Source organism: Centropristis striata, chromosome 13 (assembly GCF_030273125.1).
Source record: "Centropristis striata isolate RG_2023a ecotype Rhode Island chromosome 13, C.striata_1.0, whole genome shotgun sequence".
NCBI classification, from domain to species: domain Eukaryota; kingdom Metazoa; phylum Chordata; class Actinopteri; order Perciformes; family Serranidae; genus Centropristis; species Centropristis striata.
In genome coordinates, this window is record NC_081529.1 from 12,240,039 (window position 1) to 12,261,577 (window position 21,539).

Below are 21,539 nucleotides of genomic sequence, written 5' to 3' on the forward strand. Positions count from 1 at the left end.
TTGAACGTCAGCGTTTCACTTTGTGACTCTGAGAAATTCCTCTTCTTCTTGAATTAAAACTTACTTTAAAACATTGTTGACCTCCTTCAACCAAAAAGCTGAAAACTTCTAAGTCTGTGCTCCAAATGTAAAATATTCAGTGAACTTGTTTGAGTTTATAACGATAAGTACTTTTATTTCATAAACCTCCTTCGCTGCGTATTTCTTTAATATGTCTAAATTGCCCCTATTGTTAATTGTAACGGTGCACTTAGCTAATAAAGCTGACTTTAGAGGGTGAAAAAATCCTCTTTTTGGCTGTATTGCGTCCTTCGGTGTCGTAAACTCTGAAGGCGAGTCTTCTGAATCGAGTAGGCTATATATTAGGGCGTGACATTTAAATTACGCATGTTTCGAGCCACCACATTTATCAACAGCCGATCATTCTTACGCTGTGATTGGAGAGATACGATCGTTTGATAAATCACACGTGGATCCTGTCGTAAGACGAAATATACACTCAGATCTGCGCTCGTTTCTACGCTCGCTTGATAAATGAGGGCCAATATGTCTGCATTACAGTAACTAATGAGCTGTTTAAATGTCTGCAGGTAGGCCTACTGAGGGTCAAACACTGACTGAGTCTGAACCAGTGGTTAAAACACGTGAAGAGTCCCACACTACTTATGACAGGACAGTCCATCCTTCCTTTACAGCCTGTCAGTGTCCTTCTCTATGCAAAGTGAACTTCCTCACAGTCTGCTATAAAGACTTGATATCATGCTGTCAGTTGCAGCAGAAGAAGAGAAGCTCCCATCAGATCACCTTCAATACCAACCATGTTCTCTGTAGCTGTGCTGCTGCTGCTGGCTGCTGGATCCTGTGAGTCTCACTGAGGCAGAGACACTGACAGTATGATCACAGCACACTGACTGTTCACTCTTATTACACTCATTCAATATTCAACATGTTTTCCTCCACAGGTGTAAAGTGTGAAACGCTGACTCAGCCAGCCTCTGTGACTGTGCAGCCAGGTCAACGTCTGACCATCACCTGTCAGGTCTCTTATTCTCTTAGCAGCTACTACACAGCTTGGATCAGACAGCCTGCAGGGAAAGGACTGGAGTGGATTGGAGTCACCGTGTTGGATACACTGCAGATTACAAAGATTCACTAAAGAACAAGTTCAGTATCAGCCTCGACTCTTCCAGCAAAACTGTGACTCTAAACGGACAGAATGTGCAGCCTGAGGACACTGCTGTGTATTACTGTGCCAGATACCCACAGTGACACAAAGCATGTACATGACACATTTTTTTGAAATGCATCTGTTGTTTATTTGGAGAAGAGATGAGGAACCTCTTTTCCTGTTTTAATGGGGAGGAATAACATCTGATAACGTCACTATAACCGAAACAGCAGCTCTGTCTCCTCACAAATACATAATGAGAGGTAAATCTCACTCTTGTAATTAGGCCAATGTGGAAAATAAATCTCTAATCAGCTTCACCGTGAGTTAAAGATTGTCATTGTAGATCGTTGTAGTTTAAATATTTTCCATCAGTTCAGAAATGAGTTTCCAGGGCTTTGATATTTGAGTTTCCTCTGCTGTTGTAGAGATACTCTACTTATAGAAATGTGTCACATGTTCCTTTTTAAACCTGCAGAGGGAGGTCTAGGCAAACTCTTGCTCTCTTATAAACACACCATATTTCTCATCATATTTCTTACATCATATTTCTGAAACACTCAGGTCAGAAAGCTCTGAACTACAGTGTTTATCACAGAATGGACAATACAATTATCTGGAGTTTATTATTTGCAGTGGCTATTCATGGTGAGAAAATCAATGGTGCTATTTAAATGTCCGACCTGTGATTTACAAGTTTGATGGATAATGATCAAAATGTTTCTACTTCCAGGAGTTTGGAGTGAGATCAAACTGGAGCAGTCTCCCTCTGAGGGGAAGAGACCTGGAGAGACAGTGAAGATGTCATGCATCATATCTGGTTTTGACATGACAAGAACATATCTCCACTGGATACGACAGAGGTCAGGGAAAGCTCTGGAGTGGATTGGGAGGATGGATTCAGGCAGAAACTCTGCTAGCTACGGCAGCTCCTTTCAAAGCCGCAATGATATCATTTATCGTTTATTTTCGTTTTCGTTTAGTTTTCTTTTACCATAATCAATGATGATTGTATACACCTCATATTAATATGTTGTTTAAATTGTCTTCGTGATATTATTTATGAAGTTATTCATGACTAAAAAAGAACAAGGAAATCAACAAGGAAATAGTTAAAAAATAATGTAACATTGGAACTGACAATACGTAAAATCAACACGTGGCTGTTTACAATTATTTATAACTTAACTTGTTTAAATAAAATATTATACAGACTCTGACAGAATGTTAACCAGCATTTAAAAGTCTTACCTTTAACAATTAACTTCTTGGTTCAGAGTTCTGTGAGTCCCTCAACACGCTGAAAGTTTAACAGCTCCAAGAATCTCTCAAATACTTTTTAAATATCATGAGTATTTCGATAGCTTTGTTAAACTATAATAGCAGATTATGATGCTACAGTTTTATCTAACATCATGGTCTGAATAAAGGATGTTGACCACCAGTTAGCAGGTTGTTGTTTTCACTAAAATATTAAACATTTTGTTTGTTTGTTTGCTTGTTTGTTATCATGTTAAAATAAATGACTTGAGTTGTTCTACATCTAGGTTTTTCGAATTAAAATATGTACATGTGACATATAATACATATAACACTTACAATGTATTTGATATTGACATTAAAAAAAATTGAAATGAAAAACAGTGATAAAATAAACATAAATACAATTCAAAATTAAAATTAGCCAGTGTATAACCTTGAGTATGATTCTGCTCATTAGAATACAAATTCAGTTTTGTTCTTACCAGCTGCTGCTGACAACATAGTTCCCCTTCCCTCTAATGCAGGAAACAGTGTTTGGTTTTTGTATGAGGATTCATCACAGTGGTGGGCTGGGGGGCACTGAGATATACAGCAATACAAGAACCTCAGAGCAAAAATCTAACATTCTACTATTCTCACCATTAAAAAGGAGGATGGGACACATCATTTATCACTGGAATATGAGGTAATGAATCTGTCATTTCTTTTTAATTAGCAAATTAGTATTTAAAATTCAGTTTGTTAATAGTCTAAAGTAACAAGTCTGCACAGATGTAAATGTCATCTTCCAGTAAAACTTAACTTTAAGAACTGATTAAAATTCAGCAAAACACACATTGCTCACTGGATGACATCAGGGTTCAACACTGACCAAGATTTCTGAATATTTTATTCACTTAATGAGGTTTTAATGATACTTTCTGGCACATCAGGTTTTTGTTCAAGCTGTGAGTGGAGATGCAGCACTGTGATGCTTTCGACTACTGGGGCAAAGGGACTGCAGTCACAGTATCTTCAAGTAAGTCACATTTAAACATTCTACTTTTGTGAGAAGTTTAATTTTCTTTTTTAAATGTGCATATTGATGATGGGAAGATTTGAGTCATGGTCTTATTTAGATTGGTACTGATGTATAAACTAGAAAACTGAGCAGACAGATGTTATCAATGCAGTTCTTTCCTAGAAAGCATTTGAAAAGTTTTTCTTAGACATTACCACTGAATAGATGGTGGCTTGAGTTCATTTTTGAATGTGTTTAGCTTGATTATAATTGGTGCTGATCAATGTTTTCATCTTCTAATCACTTTATTGAATACATATTGTATTTCGATGGATATAAATTATAGATTGTACTGTACCTGACTGAGTCATTCACCGTAAATTTTGGAATATATATTTTGTGTGTTAAAATACAAAATCAGTATGTGTTTCAATTAAACAACCGACCACTGAAAAAGACATATTTATAAATAATTTGACTGACTTTTAAAAGGCTGTACGCATTTGCACTGTAGGTTCAATTGTTAATTATCTATTTTAGCTTTGTAATTCTCTCCAAAAACTTTGGGCCAAAAAAAAGAGCCTCATCAGAAACCATTCAATATATATTATTTCTTATTATTGCTAAAATAAGGTCTTGATTTTAAATGTTGGTAGAAGTCATTGTGTTAACGCGCTCAGCTCTAGTCCATTAGTCCATTTACTTCTGTGATTAACTAATCAAGTAAAATAATATTTATTGCTTGAGAAATATTTTTTTTGGCCCTCTTTCGTCTGAAACTTCAATTATCAATTATGCTAAAAGTGATATTTAATCATTATTTATTTTCCTTATCTAGTTTATTATTGTATACATTTAGAGAATGTAAAGATAAACCAGGCACAGTGGTATGGAACAAATTAGGTTTCAGTTTTTAAAATGCTCAAATCCTCCAAAAATGCGTGGCACTTATATTTAGAATTAAGCTGATTTTGTGATGATTGGCGGTGGTTTTACAGACAACTAATATCCTCTTTAACATTACACCTAAAGAGTTCAGTATTGCATAAATGAATAGGACATAAAATAATATTTTTAAATTCTTAAATAATACAACAAATATTGAACTATATTTTAGAATCATTTATATATAAATATATATATACTGTCACATTTTCTATTTACTCATTGGACACACGTAGGCTCTTCATATTTTAATTAATATGAGTTAAATGATACAACAAATTATTTGGTTTTATTATTTGCCAATTTGTGTGAATATGAAATAATGTCATTTTTAAAAATTTGAGAAAAAAAAATGTTTGAAATGATTGTGCCAACTCAAATCCCTTTGGTTTGGTACAACTCTGACACTGAGGAAAACAAATTGAAAAAGCTCTGTTTGTTGTGTTGAAAACGACTTCCACCCAAAGAATTATTTCCAAAATGTGTTTGTGTCTGTCTGAGTACCGAGGAGATAAACTAAATAATCAATAGGACATTACCTTTTAAAATGTAATCCCTGTCTTTAGATTCATCATATAACAATGTGAAATCTATTTTAATAACAAGCCATTGATGTTTGTGCTCTTTAACTGACTTACATTGGTGTTTACATGTTTTGACATTTTTTAAACTCTTTCACAGCTGCAACAGCTGCACCGCCAGCTCTGTTCCCTTTGGTTCAGTGCACGCTTGAGTCTGCAGATATGGTCACTGTTGGTTGTCTTGCACAGGACTTCTACCCTGAGAGTCTTACTTTTAAGTGGACCAGTGACCTGACACCTGTAGACTATCCTCCAGTTAGGAAAAGCAACAATTACACAGCTGTCAGTTTGCTCAAAGTACCAAAATCTGACTGGGAATCAGGGAAGTCTTTCGATTGTTCTGTGACTCTCAATGGCATTGCCAAAAATGTGACACTGGAAAAAGGTTTGTGATTTTTAACTTATTATCATGATTTTTAACTTATTATCATGGCTCTCTTATGTTCATGAGTCCACATGGATCACCTTGTTAATGTAATCTGACATTTTTAATGAATTGTTTCTGTTCCTTATGTTTGGCTTAATCGTTCTAATATTTCCTATTTAAAACATTAATTAAAACAGCGTCTTTATTTTTGCTCTTTCCTCCACATGCTCAGAAGCCATCTTTACTCCAAAGGTAACTTTAGTAGCAGTGCCAGCAGGAGACACTCAGGCCCTGGTGTGTTTAATTGAGGATTTTCGTCCTAAAAAATTGTCAGTCAAATGGAAAAAGAATCAAAGCGATCTAACTGATTGGACTGAATTGCACCCACAAATATCTGGAAAATTTTATTCAGATGTCAGTTTCCAGAAGGTCAGCCAAGCAGACTGGGACAGTAAAGCGGTTTACGCATGTGAGGTGAATCACCAAAGAGAAACGATTACGAAGACGGCCTCCAAAGGTAAAATGCCACTATGGCCATTATATAATACTCAGTTAGCTGTTAATAGTGTAGTATGGTGTGCCCAAAAATATTTTTTTTATTGTTGTAGTAACTTGGTTTTCTCTCTTCTCTTTTGTGTAGCTCATATCACAGTGACACTGAACCAACCAAGTCCCAAAGTAATTTTCAGCAACAACCAGGCAACATGGGAGTGTGTCGTTGCTGGACAGGACAAGAAGATTGTAGATGAAGTCCAGATCACATGGCAAATTGATGAAGTAACTGTGGCAGGAAGCGATGGAACATCAGAGCGAGATGGAAGTCAGTTTCGCAAAATCAGCACACTGACGCGCAATCGCACTGAAATTCAAAGTATCAACCGAGTGCGCTGTTCTGCCGCTAAAGACGATATGACACCAGTTATTCAAGCTCTGACCGTCCACAAAGGAGGTATGTTAAAGTGATGGTAGAACAGTCCTTAACAAATACACACAACATGTCAGCATCCAATGTAAAGCTTATATATTGTGGTAAAGCCAAGTATCTATTTCAGATGGGAGGGACCCAAAAATAACCGTCCACCTGCTCCCAGAGGAGGACACCAAAGATAACAAAGACGTCACCCTGGTGTGTCTGGTCTCAAGCTCTGTACTGCAGGATTACTACATCGCCTGGGCAGAACATAAAGGACAAAATCCCATTGTCTATACTGATGGCATTACCTTCCCCCCACAAAAGAACCATGGCAACTACACAGTTGCAAGTATTTACACCACCACTGAGAAGAAGTGGAACGACTACAACATGTTTTCCTGCAACGTCTGGCCTGCTGGTAGAAATAAGTCTATGAGATCCCGAGAGGTGTCTAAGGGCCAGAATAACATATGTAAGAAATAGTAGATTCAGCTTTAAATGTGTCATTTTGTGCTAATGTGTTGCTCTGTCTCTGCAGTGGGAACCTGTCTTTGTGATTGTAAAAATGATTGACGTTTGTTTGTCATCATATTGTGTTTTAACCTGTCTTTGTCACATTGTCTAACAGCTTGTGAAGTGTGCTGACTGTTTCAAATAAATGTTGCATGGAGACACTTTGGAATGACTTCAATATTTTAAAACAAACGTTGAGTGTTTGATACCTCACAGTAGCCTGTCCCACTACTCGGATGGATTAACGTCCACACATTACATATGATCAAAATGAACAATGTTTGATGCAATTAAAATTACAGAAAGAAAAAAAAAGGTATAATCTAACTGCCTATACCTTCCTCCTTTTAGCTCCAGATTCAAATCTGAGTTTTGTTCTGAGCTGCATAGATGATGCCATTGAAGAGGATGAGTACAGCAGCCTTTGGTCCACAGCTTCTTCCTTCATATTTCTCTTCATATCCTCTCTCCTATATAACCTGATATTCAGCCTGGTCAAGGTAAACATGTAGGCTTTCTATGGATTTCACTTCTCCTGAGGTCTAAAGACTGTAAGATAGGGATGATAGGCCGATACTAACCACTATCTCTTCAATTCAAATTGTATATACATTATAAACTGGATTTTTAATTCCTGGCAATTAAAAAGATTTAAAAAAAATTAAAAAGATTTTTTTTTTACAAAGTTCCTGGTGCACCAATAATTATCTTAATAATGAATAAAAATTCTGTAAATTCATATTCATTTGTAACGTTTTGTTTTACAAAGTTAGGAAAGCAATATTTCAGTTTAGCCTGGTCAAGATAAACATGTAGGTTTTATATGGATTTCCCTTCTACTGAGGTTTAAAGACTGTAAGATTACTGATACAAATACTGACCCAAACCACCATCTATTCATTCAAATCTGTACATTATATACTGGAATTTAACTCCTTTTTTTTTACTAATTTGCTAGTGCAAGATTTATTATTTCATTTATTACCAATTCAGTAAATTCATTTAATTTTTATTCAAAACATTTTGCTTGCCTGATATTGCTTTAATGATTTCACACAGTTAGGCTCAGCTTGCACTTTATTAAACAATATGACAAGTTGATATCTGATCGCTACTTGTTATCTGCTGCATGTATATAAATCACAAGTTTAACATACATGATACTGTCTTATGTTGATTTCTTAGAAAGCAGTTACATATTTGCTGATATCACAAGGTCTACCACAATAACAACTGGATTCCATTCAGTTTAGGGGCCTGCGATTAATATCATATGATATATATTAATAAGTTATATTTATATCAACTCACAGAAATAAATTGGTACCAAATTATTCTTTCTGACTGGCGGATTGTTCAACACTTAAGTTAAAATTCATTTTAAAAAGTTTTAAATGACCATTGACATTTTACTGAATTAAACAATGAACTATAAAAAAATAACAGGTAGTTAATAAGTCCTGAGGAACCTTTATATGCTGGTTGTTACAAAATGTATTAATGTTATTAATATATATTAATATAATTGCTATAGAAATGGCCATAACCATCTACTGTGTTGACGACACAGAGGTGACATTTTTTAATTGTTTGATTTTCTTTTCTTTTCTTTAGATGAAGAGCCCATAAAAGAATGAAGTAGATGTACAACATGGACACCAGCAGGTCTTCTTTTATTAAAATCTACTTTTAAAAACATCATCACTTATCTACTTTGCTTGGTTTAATGTTTGTTTAAGCTTGTCCTGTATACAAATATTTGCAATTATTATTTTTTATGAATACATTTTCCTGCATTGGGTACTGTTGTTACATTGTGATTACAGAAGTTGTTAATTGCTTTTCTAGAATAATTTGTGTCATAAAATGTCTGAGTGAAGTGAAGTATTAACTGTTCACTGAAATGTAAATAAAATAAAAAAATTGCACTAGAAATAGACAAATTCTGTCTGTGGTTCTTCATTTGGTAGTATGAATGTTAATCTTTACTTTTCATGTTTGGTCATTAGTCAATCATCTGTAATTGAAGGTATGATAGATAAAACAAACTTTAAAATACATGAATAAACATAATTTGGACAGCCAGGTAAGCCTTAAACTAAAGCAAATACAGTGATATTGTGCTTTTGAAACAGCAAAAGCTTTTGAGGATTTTGTTTTCATTTGAGGAATTCAAAATCAGCTTACAGGAAACATCTGTTATCAGTTGAGCTCTGAAGGTTTCTCAGTTCCCCGACACTTCTAAACATATCATCTTTAGAAGGTCACTTCCCTCTCTCTGCACCTCTGGGAACACACCTGTAGCACTAAAGCTTCTGTGGTAACCGTCAGAGCTACAAATAAACTTCTTGGAAACAACAGAGCCATCTCTTACTGCACATTTTGCATACCATGTGTCAATGGCAGCAGCTTCACATGCATAAAGCAGACACACGTCAAGATAAATGAACAGAGGGATCAACGTCAGCAGATGCAGGACATGCACCTGATACAAGACAAGCATACTGCCCTGCAAAGTCTAACTGCAGTAACTACATTTTTGGTCTAAATTGAGTTACAACTAAAAATGAACTCCTTGATGTCTGTTTTATCTTTTGACAAAGTTTTCGTTTTCATTTTTGCTTTATTTCAGAGAAATAATTATATCAAAACCACAAAATCCAACTCAAAACCAAGCAAGTAATTGCATTTACCACAGTCTGCTTTGGATATATATACTAATTTAAACATTAAAATGATAGAAATTATAAGTTTATGTGAAAGGGAAATTATTATCTAGATAGTAATGAAGTAAAAAAGTGAGATAAAATTATATTAAGATCAAAATATAACATTTCTTTATAATATTAAGTCTAAAATACACAGATTTTTAAATGGAGTTGTTAAACACTTTTAAATACACTGATAACAGTGTATTTTACAGCAAAACCAGAGTGCAGTAACTACGTTTTTAGGGTCAAAGGTAAAAAAAAATCACCATGATTTTTGAGCATAAATATTACATCATCAATGTAGATGTAAGTGTCATATCACTTATCTACATATAACTCATTTGGCTGGCCAGTTAAAAAACGTTGTTTAAAGTAAACAAACTTTAAAGCAGTTTTTCTCAGTTTTACCCTTTGCGTAGTTACTGCAGTTAGACTTTGTAGGGCAGTATAATGGTTTATAATGTTTGTTGCTGCATGGTGCAGAGTTGTAGGTCCATGGCTGGTGTAGAGATAGATCAATATATTTACATTTGTGTTCTTTCTATCTAGAATATGGCAGCACTTACTGATTGTGTGTGATGAATGTGGCCTTTTTTAACTACTTCCTTTTAATGTCTATCATTGTCTGCTTCTCTGAATATTATAAGGGGAAGCAGAGTTTATATCAGTAAAATGATTACTGATGTTAAATATCCTCATTATCCTCATTAGACACATTTACAGCACTCAACATTCATTCTATGTATGTATGTACTAAAAACAGCATTCTACATCAAATTAAAAACATTTAAAAATCAAAATTGGGGCCACACTTTAGCAAACTGTATGAAGGTACAGCAGAATAATAAATTTAACCCATCACATTACACTAACTAATGAAACAGTTATGTTGTTAATTGTCTTACATACGTCCTGAAATGAAACACAGAGACTCAGTCTGTGAGCACGTCGAGGCTCTTCAGCCTGATCATTCATGCTCAGTAGATGAACACGCTGTCTGACAAACAGTTTGAAAGAATCCTCTCAAAGGGACTTTAACTGTTACGTACAGTTCATATGTCTTTAAAACATATTTTTGGTAACACTTTACAATAATCAACTAAGTAATGTTTATAGATGGTTTATAAACCAATTATTAACCATTTACAAAGTGCTATACATATTTAATCTTTAAATGTTTTCAACTAATTTCTTAAACGTATACAAATCATTTCAAAATCATTAACATACTTAATATGATGTTTAAAATGTTAAAATGAGTGCAACTAAAACTATTAAAATTCAATTGTTTGTTAATGGTAAAGTAGGTATAAACTTACATTAATATACCATCTTTTTGTCATTTATAAATTATGTAGTTAGTAAAAAATTAATAAATCATGTATTTACGATTCTAAATGGCCGATATAGGGTTTATAAATGATGATTAAACATTAATAAAAGGGAGTTGTTGAGTACTGTTAAGTACAGTTTATATTACTTTAAAACATATTTTTTCCCCTTTAAAATATGTCTGATCTGTTATGTGGGCATATGGAAGATGCAAATTCAGTAGTTAGTCAATGTTGAAATGTAATACAAAATGAATGTAATGAGTACTGGAACAAGTTTTTTTCTCCAGGGAGTGATTGAATAAAGTTAAATGCACAGCTTGAACTACTAGATGATCTACTTCTTTTTTATTAAATGATTGATGTATTTATTTATTCATTCATTATAGGTTTTTGTGGTTCATTTTTTCAGTTGTTTATAAAAGAAATGATCTCGTGCTGCAATTTATTATATCAGAAAAACAATTCAAGCTGTACAATTACTATGGTCATGAATGTTTTATGTTGGTCAGAAAAAGGCAGCAACATGAGCTAAGACTGCCATCTAGTGGCAAAGGCTCTGTGAGGCCACACCAAGGACTTGGAGTGAAACACTCCCTCACATTCACTATCTCAGGTGTCCAGTGAAACTGGGAGGAGAACGTTGTTTGTGTGTCAACAAGGCCTTCTGACCACTGTGATGGTGTTATTCAGATGTGGCTGCAAGTATCAGCATTTTCATCTGAATGTCCAGTAGAAACAAGACACTGAGAGGTGATATGACTCACTGTCCTCTTTCATACAGTACAACAGAGGATGCTCCTACAATATACAGCTATTGTAAGTGGTTCATTTTACTAAATACTTTATAATAAACATGTAGAACCTTTTAAATATATCCAGACTACTCTTGTATTGTATAAGCCTAACTTCTGGTGTACATTAAGGTATCAACTGATATAACAAGCAGCAGAAGCACTTGACTGCGCTCTGGTGAATTCTGCAGTGAAGTTGAGTTTGAGTTTGAGTTTGATAAACATAATTTGGGCGGCCAGGTAAGCCTTAAACTAAAGCAAATACAGTGATATTCTGCTTTTTAAACACCCAAAGCTTTTGAGGATTTTGTTTTCATTTGAGGAATTCAAAATCTGCTTGCAGGAAACATCTGTTATCAGTTGAGCTCTGAAGGTTTCTCAGTTCCCCGACGCTTCTAAACATATCATCTTTAGAAGGTCACTTCCCTCTTTCTGCACCTCTGGGAACACACCTGTAGCACTAAAGCTTCTGTGGTAACCGTCAGAGCTACAAATAAACTTCTTGGAAACAAAAGAGCCATCTCTTACTGCACATTTTGCATACCATGTGTCCATGGCAGCAGCTTCACATGCATAAAGCAGACACACGTCAAGATAAATGAACAGAGGTATCAATGTCAGCAGATGCAGGACATGCACCTGATACAAGACAAGTATACTGGTTTATAATGTTTGTTGCTGCATGGTGCAGAGTTGTAGGTCCATGGTTTGTGTAGAGATAGATCAATATATTTACATTTGTGTTCTTCTTTAAAAAGATATTGTATATGTGTATGTGTATGTGTATTGTGTATTTCTACAAATATTGTAATCTATTCTAATTCAAAATGACACAACTCACAGTCCCACTAATGTACGACCGACTTTAAAGTTACATTTCAGGAGAAAAAAATGATCTCCCTTTGCATCACATACTGCAGCTTCATTAAAATAATTTATGTAAGAAGACAGCAGTGATCTCTAAAGTGGAGGGACAGTGGAATAATGACACTATTTAACTTTACAAAGTGACTATGTATGGAAAAGTTTTTTCATCTTTTATAAAGTATAAAAAGATATATATATATATGTATATATATATATATATATATATATATATATAGCTATATATATATATATATACATATATATATATATATATATATATATATATATATATATATATATATATATAAGAAATATATATATATATATATATATATATATATATCTGGTGCTGCAATTTATTTTTTCAGAAAAACAATTCAAGCTGTGCAATTACTATGGTCATTCATGTTTAATGTCAGTCAGAAAAAGTCAGCAACATGAGCTAAGACTGCCATCTAGTGGCAAAGGCTCTGTGAGGCCACACCAAGGACTGTACAGTAGAAACAAGACACTGAAAGGTGATATGACTCACTGTCCTCTTTCATACAGTGATACAGAGGATACTACTACAAAATCCAGCTATTGTAAGTGGTTCATTGTATATACTTTATAATAAGCATGTAGGACCTTTTAAATATATCAAGACTACTCTTGTACTGTATGAGCCTAACTTCTGGTGTACATTAAGGTAGCAGCTGATATAACAAGCAGCAGAAGCACTTGACTGCCCTCTAGTGAATTCTGCAGTGAAGTTGAGTTTGAAGATAAACTATATAAGTCAAAAATGGTGCTTTGCTTCCATCTACAGGCTTCTACTTGACACTACATCACAGCAATGAGTGGTCAAAAGTACAAAAGTCTCGAACCTTTCAGCCCACATATGTCAGTTCAATCATGTCATTCTACCATACAAGGTCAAGTGCAGAGTAATATATTAAAAGAATAATTGTAGAAGTGAGATTTGTCTGAGCTCACCAGGTTCAAGAACGAAAATCAAAATGATACAGAGGCATTATAACATTAAAAAGCACACACCACTCACACCAGATGGGCCACGCTTCTCTATCTAGACCAGGGATGGGCAACTTAAATGCTGCAGGGGGCCACAGTTTTTCATGGACACTACCACAGGGTCACATATAGGACCATGCACTCAACCAGATATGATGGATCTGCTATTTTAAATATATTTACAGTGCAGTAACTTAACATATTTCATGCTCAAATGCATTTTAACAGTATAAATAGGAATACAAAAGGTTTGAAGCAAATAAAAAATAACCACTTACTGTGATTTCTTTTTTATTCAGTGCAAGAACAGCAGACCAACATTAATTGCAAGAAGTCATTTTGTGTATTTTTACACTGCACTTTTAAGATTTCATGCTCAAATGCATGTAGTTGTACTGAGGGCAACTTCAAGTGAGGGTGCGGGCCGTATGCGGCCCCTGGGCCTCCAGTTGCCCATCCCTGATCTTCGGGTAGCTGCAGTTGTTGTGGAAAAGAGTCCACTTAAAATTGAATATTTATCATGAGTTCTTGTCATATGCACATCAGTTACAGTGGAGCAGTCGTTGGCAATGAGGATCTCAGGCACCCTCCTACAATGCTCTTCTAAATATTTCTTAAAGTTAAAAAAATAAATTAAAAAAGGTGTAAAATAGTAGAAAAAGTGAAATATATAACACATATAAAATCCAAAGTAAAATCTTGTAACTTCTAAAAAAAAAATGCGGTAGACAGTGACTGCAAATTAATAAAGTGTATGTAAAAAACCAATGCAGTCATGTATAAGCATAATGCAAAGCAATAAATATATATAGTGGTGTAAACAGTAAGTAGGAAAAAAAACATTTTAAACATACAGACAATGGCTTTCTTCTTCTAAACTGCTGTTTTCTTGACCAAGTCAGAGAAGTGTGAGTTTCAGAGGTTTTGGTATGTGCTTGTGTCACTGTAGTTTCTTTTTTTTTTTTAATATATATATATATATTTTTATTGGTGAAATGACGTAGAAAAACACAAATGTACAATGATGTGCACAGAGGCATCACAGGTGCGTGTGTGTATGTGGATGAGAGGCAGATGATATAATATATAAATATATATATATATATATATATATATATATATATATATATATATATATATATATATATATATATATATATATAACATGGCTCACATATATGTATAACACAATGAAAATAAATAGGCAAACAAAGCAAGAAGCACTAACATGAGAAGAGAAGGAAGAGGAAAGAAAAAAATAATAATAAAATAATAAATAAAATAAATAAATAAATAAAAAGAAATAAAAGAAATTAGTAATAAGTGTGGTTTCTGCTAGTGGCTGGAGTTACAGCACAGTGTTATACACCATAACAAAAACCATCTTGTAATATTCATCCAAATCTTTTCTGTTTATCCTAAAGTAATACAAGCTCCAGATAAAGAATCAATGAGTGTCAGATTTCTGTCAAATGATAAATGTGGATATTTAAATGAGATTTCTTTCAATTATGAAAATAGCACGGAGATTAATTGGTTTTACAACCCGGTTCCAAAAAAGTTTTGTCGTTGTTGAAAACATAAATCAAACAGAATGGGATATAGAATCAATTGAAAACTGTGCAAAGACAATAGTTTAGTGTTCAAACTGATAAACTTTTGTTTTTTGTAAATATACACACTAAATTCTTACAATGTATGGCAACAGTTTTGGAATCGGGGTTGTAAGAAAGGTCACTGGCAATTCTCTTCTTAACAAAACTGAATTTGTGCAAAATGTCACAGTTTAACCGAAATCAATTCAATTCAGCAGCCCTGCAATGTTATGTTGTATGACACAGCTGATTCATGAAGCAAAAGTGATGCTGCTGTAGCTCACAGACTGAGAAGTGTTGCCAAAATTATATCCCTGTCATGTGCAATTTGATGTTTATCAAATATATAATTTTCCCATTTCTCCAAACTGTTTTTGTCACATTCACACTCTTCAAAATTTTAATTTGAGGAGTTAAAATAAAAATACATATGCAGGGATATTTTAAAAACAAAACGCATCTAAAATCATGTAAATGCCATTATATTTCCCATAAATGAAAAATGAACACAGGAACATTTTATCTCTCCAGCGCTCTGCTGGACAAACTCACAATAAAAAAAAAAAATTGTTAACTGCATTATAAGTTCTGCAAAAAAGTGTTCATATCAGTGCATATTGGACATTGCATACACCATTACCCATAGACATGAATATATGTATGATTGGCCAATATTGGTCGATAATATAGATTTATCGGTCTCACTATACTGCCCTAAGTATGACTTCAGTAACAACGCAAAAGGTAAAACTAAGGAAAACTGCTTTAAAGTTTTTTAATGTGTTTTAACTGGCGAGACAAATTGGTTATATGTAGATAAGTGATATTAAAAATCTACATGTATTGATGATGTAATTTTTATGCTCAAAAATCATGATGATTTATTTGACCTTTGACCCCAAAACTGTAGCTACTGAAGTCTGGCTTTGCTGTAAAAGGTTCTAATAGTAATGATCAACAGAGTGCAGTAATAACAATGCTGTTGTCTTCTCTCAGCTTTTATATTTTGTTTTCAGTGAATAAACATTTTCCAATTGATTTTGTTATAAATGTATTTATAAGTGTTTACCAACTCTATTTAAAGATTTCTGTATTTTAGACTTAATATTATAAAGAAATGTTATATTTTAGTCTTAATATCATTTTATCTCACTTTTTTTACTTGATCACTATCTAGATAATAATTTCCCTTTCAAATAAACTTATAATTTCTATTATTTTTATGTTTAAATTAGTGTATATATCCAAAGCAGATGGTGGTAAGTGCAATTACTGCTTGATTTTGAGTTGGATTTTGTGGTTTTTATATAATTATTTCTCTGAAATAAAGCAAAATTGAAATCTAAAACTTTGTCACAAGATAAAACAGATATCAGAGGGTCATTTTTATTTTTAACTCAATTTTGACCAAAAATTTAGTTACTGCACTTGGTAGGGCAGTATAGTTATTAATGAACAGTAAATAGTGGGCTGCCATACAAAATACAAAAAAAAAACCCTATTAAATACAGCATTATAGCTTAACACACACATATTCACTATGTTAATAAAGGTACTAGAGCCTGACAGATGTATGAGTTGACAGAGAATATCGGCCGATATAATAATTATTATATTATCGATATTGTGTGTACTGCCCTATACAGAGCCTATTGCAGTAACTACAATTTTGGTCAAATTTGAGTTATAACTAAAAATGAACTCCTTGATGTTTGTTTTATCTTGTAACAAAGTTTTAGATTTCAATTTTGCTTTATTTCAGAGAAATAATGATATGAAAATTTGCAGTAACTACAAAACCCAACTCAAAACCAAAGCAGACAGCAGTAATTGCACTTACCATGGTCTGCTTTGGATATATATGTATATATATATATATATATATATAAATATATATATGAATTTAAACATAAAACCAAAGCAGACGGTCTGATACAGTGTAGCCTTGTATTTCCTCATTGTGTTAAATAGTGAAAACAATAATAATAATAACTTTACTTTATGATATTAAGTCTAAAATACAGAAATATTAAACACTTAAAAACACTCATAAGAAAATCAATTTGAAAATGTTAATTTACTGGAAACAAAATATAAAAGCTGAAAGGAGACAACAGCATTAGTTACTGTACTCTGTTTCTGCATTACTTTTACAGCAATGCAAAACCAGAGTGCAGTAACTACATTATTGCGTCAAAGGTCAAATTAATCATCATGATTTTTGAACATAAAACTGACATCATCAATACATGTAGAAATAAGTGTCATATCACTTATCTACATAACTGATTTGGCTGACCAGTTAAAAACGTTTAAAAACTTTAAAACAGTTTTTCTCAGTTCAACCCTTTGCGTAGTTACTGCAGTTAGACTCTGTAGGGCAGTGTATGCTGTCTAATATGTGTCCTCATAAAAAAATAAAGTTGAAAATAATTTTGTTTGTCTGATACAATCCTCTGTTCGTTGTGGTTTCATTTTCAAATTTTGAGAAGATATACACTGTCAAGGACAAACCACATTGTCACAATCATTTCATGGCAAGAGGTAAAAACAATTTTATTATAACTTTATGGGCGACTGTGTAAAATGCATGAAATGTTGTGTGATTTTAGAAATGGTGGTAGCTATTGGGTGATTCTCCTGAAGCCAGTCTAAGTTATGTCTGTGAAGATTATAAGGACATACTTTATTAAACTAAATATATTTCACTTTTATATGAATGAACAATATACCCAAAATGAGGCACAATTCATTGTTTTGTGCTAAAATAATATTTTCTATATTTTTAAACATATTTTTGATTCACAAATTAATTACTGTAATGCGTCCATATAAAAATGTCATGGTTTCCCCACACTTATATACAATAAATATTTAATAAACTTTATAAAAATAAATATACATTTGTTTAAAAATTTATATTTTAACAGAATATAATCAAATATGATGGTTTTTAACAATGTATAATGAACAAAATCTGAATGAAAATTGATGAGAAAAAATGGTGAAATGTTACGGTAATGATAGAATTGTTTGAATTAAAATAAGTGTATATTTTAAAAAAATACATTTTGGTGATACCAGCTACCCTTGAGCATATTTAAGTGCTTGCCAAAGAAAAAACAAACAAAAAAAACTTTTTGTTGTTTTTTTATTTCTATTTTAAAATGTTGGTAATGAATTTTGTTGCTCACAGTGTCTCTAAAAATGTCAGAAAATACATTAAATTTTTTCAAATAGATTATAAATTCATATTAAACAGTGACTCTAGATTGTATATGTTATAAAGGGTCAAAGAAAATATGTATTCAATGCTCTTGGATTTTTGCTGTGAGCTCAGTAATTGATGGAAAACTGAACATTAATGATGTTTATTCAGCTATTTATTTGATTCCTATTTATCTTTATTTTCTCAGGTATCATTTATAAAAACTGGCTGGCAATGTAATACATTGTTTGTGTAATATATAATGATGTATAAATAGCTATTGTATTATGTATTGCAGAGATGGGTATGACAGTAACACTGTGGCAGAGGTTTTTGCATTGTGGTTTTTCAATGTGTGGGTGGCCACGTTGACTCACACTGCTACAAAAACCTCTCAGGACAGCCTTAGGTCGCTATACTGCACATACATGGAGCATCTACAATCCATTTTTAAACAGTCAGCCCCAGCAGACTAAACTCTGGATATACAGTACTTTAAAGGCCTAATAAATACCTGGACAGTGTTTTTTTTATCTACCACTTGTAGCACCCAACCTTTGGATGATATGCCTGGAAATATACTGTAAGTTATTAATGTATCATCCTGTCAGAGCTTATTTTCCTTTTCATGCATAGCTGTTTTTTATTTATATTAAGTGAATGTCATTTGTGCATTTATTCATTTTTATGCTGCAATGTATGGGTCAGTGACGAATAAGGGTTGGCAAGATGGCAAATGGTGTAACGACAAAAGAATGATACATATTAAACACTTTATCCACCTACAGTGTATTTAAGTACACTTATAATTACTTCATTTTAATTGTATTTCTACATTTAAACATTTCGTCAATATTGAGCAGAACATATTCTAAAAACAACCTTTTTTTTAAAGTTTTGACAAATTATGTATAATGTGTTATATACCATAGTGTTGCAATGTAAATGTGGATTGTATTTTTTTCTCATTTTAGTTCACATTTATTTTCCTGTATATAATCAGATTTTTATGGGAAAAAAGTTACTGGTTACACCAACTGACACTGGGTTAGATCACGTCATTGACCAATATACACATTCATATAATTTTTAATGTTCTGGTGAAGCCCTTTTTAGCAATATATACAAAATGGACCCAATAAAAGAATAGAATTAGAAAAATCACAAGGACACGTTTGCACTCCTGATTCATTCCACAGGATTCGATCTTAACATTACTGAATTAAAGTCAAAAACTTGTATGTCGTAACAGCCAGTGTGCAGGGTGGAGTTTTTGTATTGAGTTCTAGCACAGTGCAGTATAACGTCCACAGTGATACATCATGTGTCAAAAACACCCTTCAACTAACAAGGAAATGTGTTGCTCTACGGGAAATAAGTAACTGAAATATGTATGCAACAAAACTCTTCTTAGAAAAAACAGAAAAACTGACACCCTGTCCCTTCCAGAAGCATTGTGTTGGGATATCATGAGGTAAAAAGGATTTAAAAACATTTTTTTTTACACAAAAACAAAAATGCACCAATATCAGGCCAAGGTTTTTGTATGAGCCTGAAGCACTGTGGATGGAGTGGCCACAGTGATACATGCTAATACAAAAACCTTTCATGTGCTGTCACATAATGTCACTGTGCGTTAAGAAAAATAGAAAATCAGGTAATTTCCCAAAGACTGAATAAAGCCAATATTGAATTGAAAAGTGAACGGGTAAATTAAATTCATGTGGAATTCTGATATTTATTTTTTACCCTGAAAAACAGGAAAATCATTAACTTAACTCATAAATTTAAATCTACTTCTCTGCTAAAACACACAGTGTTTAACTAAAGATGACAAATGTTTGAATAAAGTCACCCATCCTTCTGAAAAAAATGTATGAAGTATATTTGTTTATTATCCTGTCTGATTCTATTGATCTTAGTTATGCTACAGAAGTTTTGTTTCTCATTCAAATGCACAAATATACATATATTTAAAAGTATTTGGAATTTTTTTGTCAAAACCATATGTGGATGTTGTAACATTGAAATACAGCTGACTGTTAAAGCTGCATTTATTAACAGTTTTCATTAGTGAACTTAACTGCATTTTTATTTTTGGGGTATTCTAAGACACCTCTGCACAATTAAAATAATATTAAAAAATACTAAGCTAGCCAGCCATAATATAGTCTTAGTTACGGTAGACAGCAAAACCTTAACTTAATGGTAAATCACTTGCACACAGCTTACCTCATCAAATATATGCAATAAAATAAGTTGCTAGCAAACCACAAACACTACACACTTTGACCATTTGGCAGTTTTGATTTGCTACGTACACTTAAGAGATTGTTGCAGTCTTACGACATTTGATTATCCACATATAAAACCCCACTGTAAAAGGTAAATAACAACAAAATGCATCAAATCCAGAATTCAATGTTTAAGTTTTAAAAAGCAAAACAAAGGTTTATCAGTCTGAATATACAATAGTTTGGCTTTGTACAGTTTTCAATTGAGTATATGTTAAAAGGGATTAGTGTATTATCAGATTCTGTTTTATTATGTTTTTAAACAATGTCTCAACCTTAATGGAATGGGGTTTGTATTCCCTCTTAGAAATATCCGTTTGTGAATTGTGCCATTGCAGGGGAATTGCAATGAGAATATTTTTGTGAAGTCTTCTATATATGAACCACAAATACATTTCTGGATTATTCCGTGTACATTAATTAATTCCATAATATGATGTCAAATGGTACAATTCAATTTAATTCAAAATTCAGTTTTATTGTAAAAAAGTAGCGAGATATAGTAAACACTCCTGCTGAGTACAAAGAGTATATGACTTTGACGATGGCCATATCAGGAACCGGTTTTTGTACGAGTATTTGGCACTGTGTATTCGGGTAGCGGCCACAGTGATACACGGTCATACAAAAACCTCTTCTCAACTGTGTGAGGACCAAAGGTACTACGCCTCAGGAATAACAGAAGATCAGGTCATTTCCGTTAAGGATTGGACTGAACATAGATCATCTTTAATTTAATAGTGAAAGGGTTAATTTAACTTATGTCATTTTTTTCTGAACCTGAACATCATTCACACTGCAAAAAGGTGTGTCTAAAACAAGATAAAACACTAAATCTGAGGGAGATGTTCCTGCTGCATGGACAGATAATTTCACTTGACAAGATTTCTTAAATTAAGATTATTAAATCTAGAAATAAGCATGTTGTATGCTTAAAATAAGAAATTAACTCTTAAAACAAGATAAATTAAAGCTGCA

At 33.0% G+C, this 21,539-nt stretch overlaps 2 gene segments (V, D, J or C); both read left to right on the top strand.

Annotated features, from left to right (window-relative positions):
* LOC131982832 (immunoglobulin gamma-1 heavy chain-like) overlaps nt 1-21,539 on the top strand; it is a 47,801-nt gene that overhangs the window by 1,755 nt on the left and 24,507 nt on the right.
* On the top strand, nt 819-8,507 carry LOC131982831 (immunoglobulin mu heavy chain-like). The segment is given in 9 exon segments: nt 819-861; nt 963-1,265; nt 3,400-3,449; nt 5,058-5,342; nt 5,557-5,841; nt 5,965-6,273; nt 6,377-6,709; nt 7,102-7,250; nt 8,365-8,507. Coding segments are annotated over 9 exon segments (1,772 nt in total).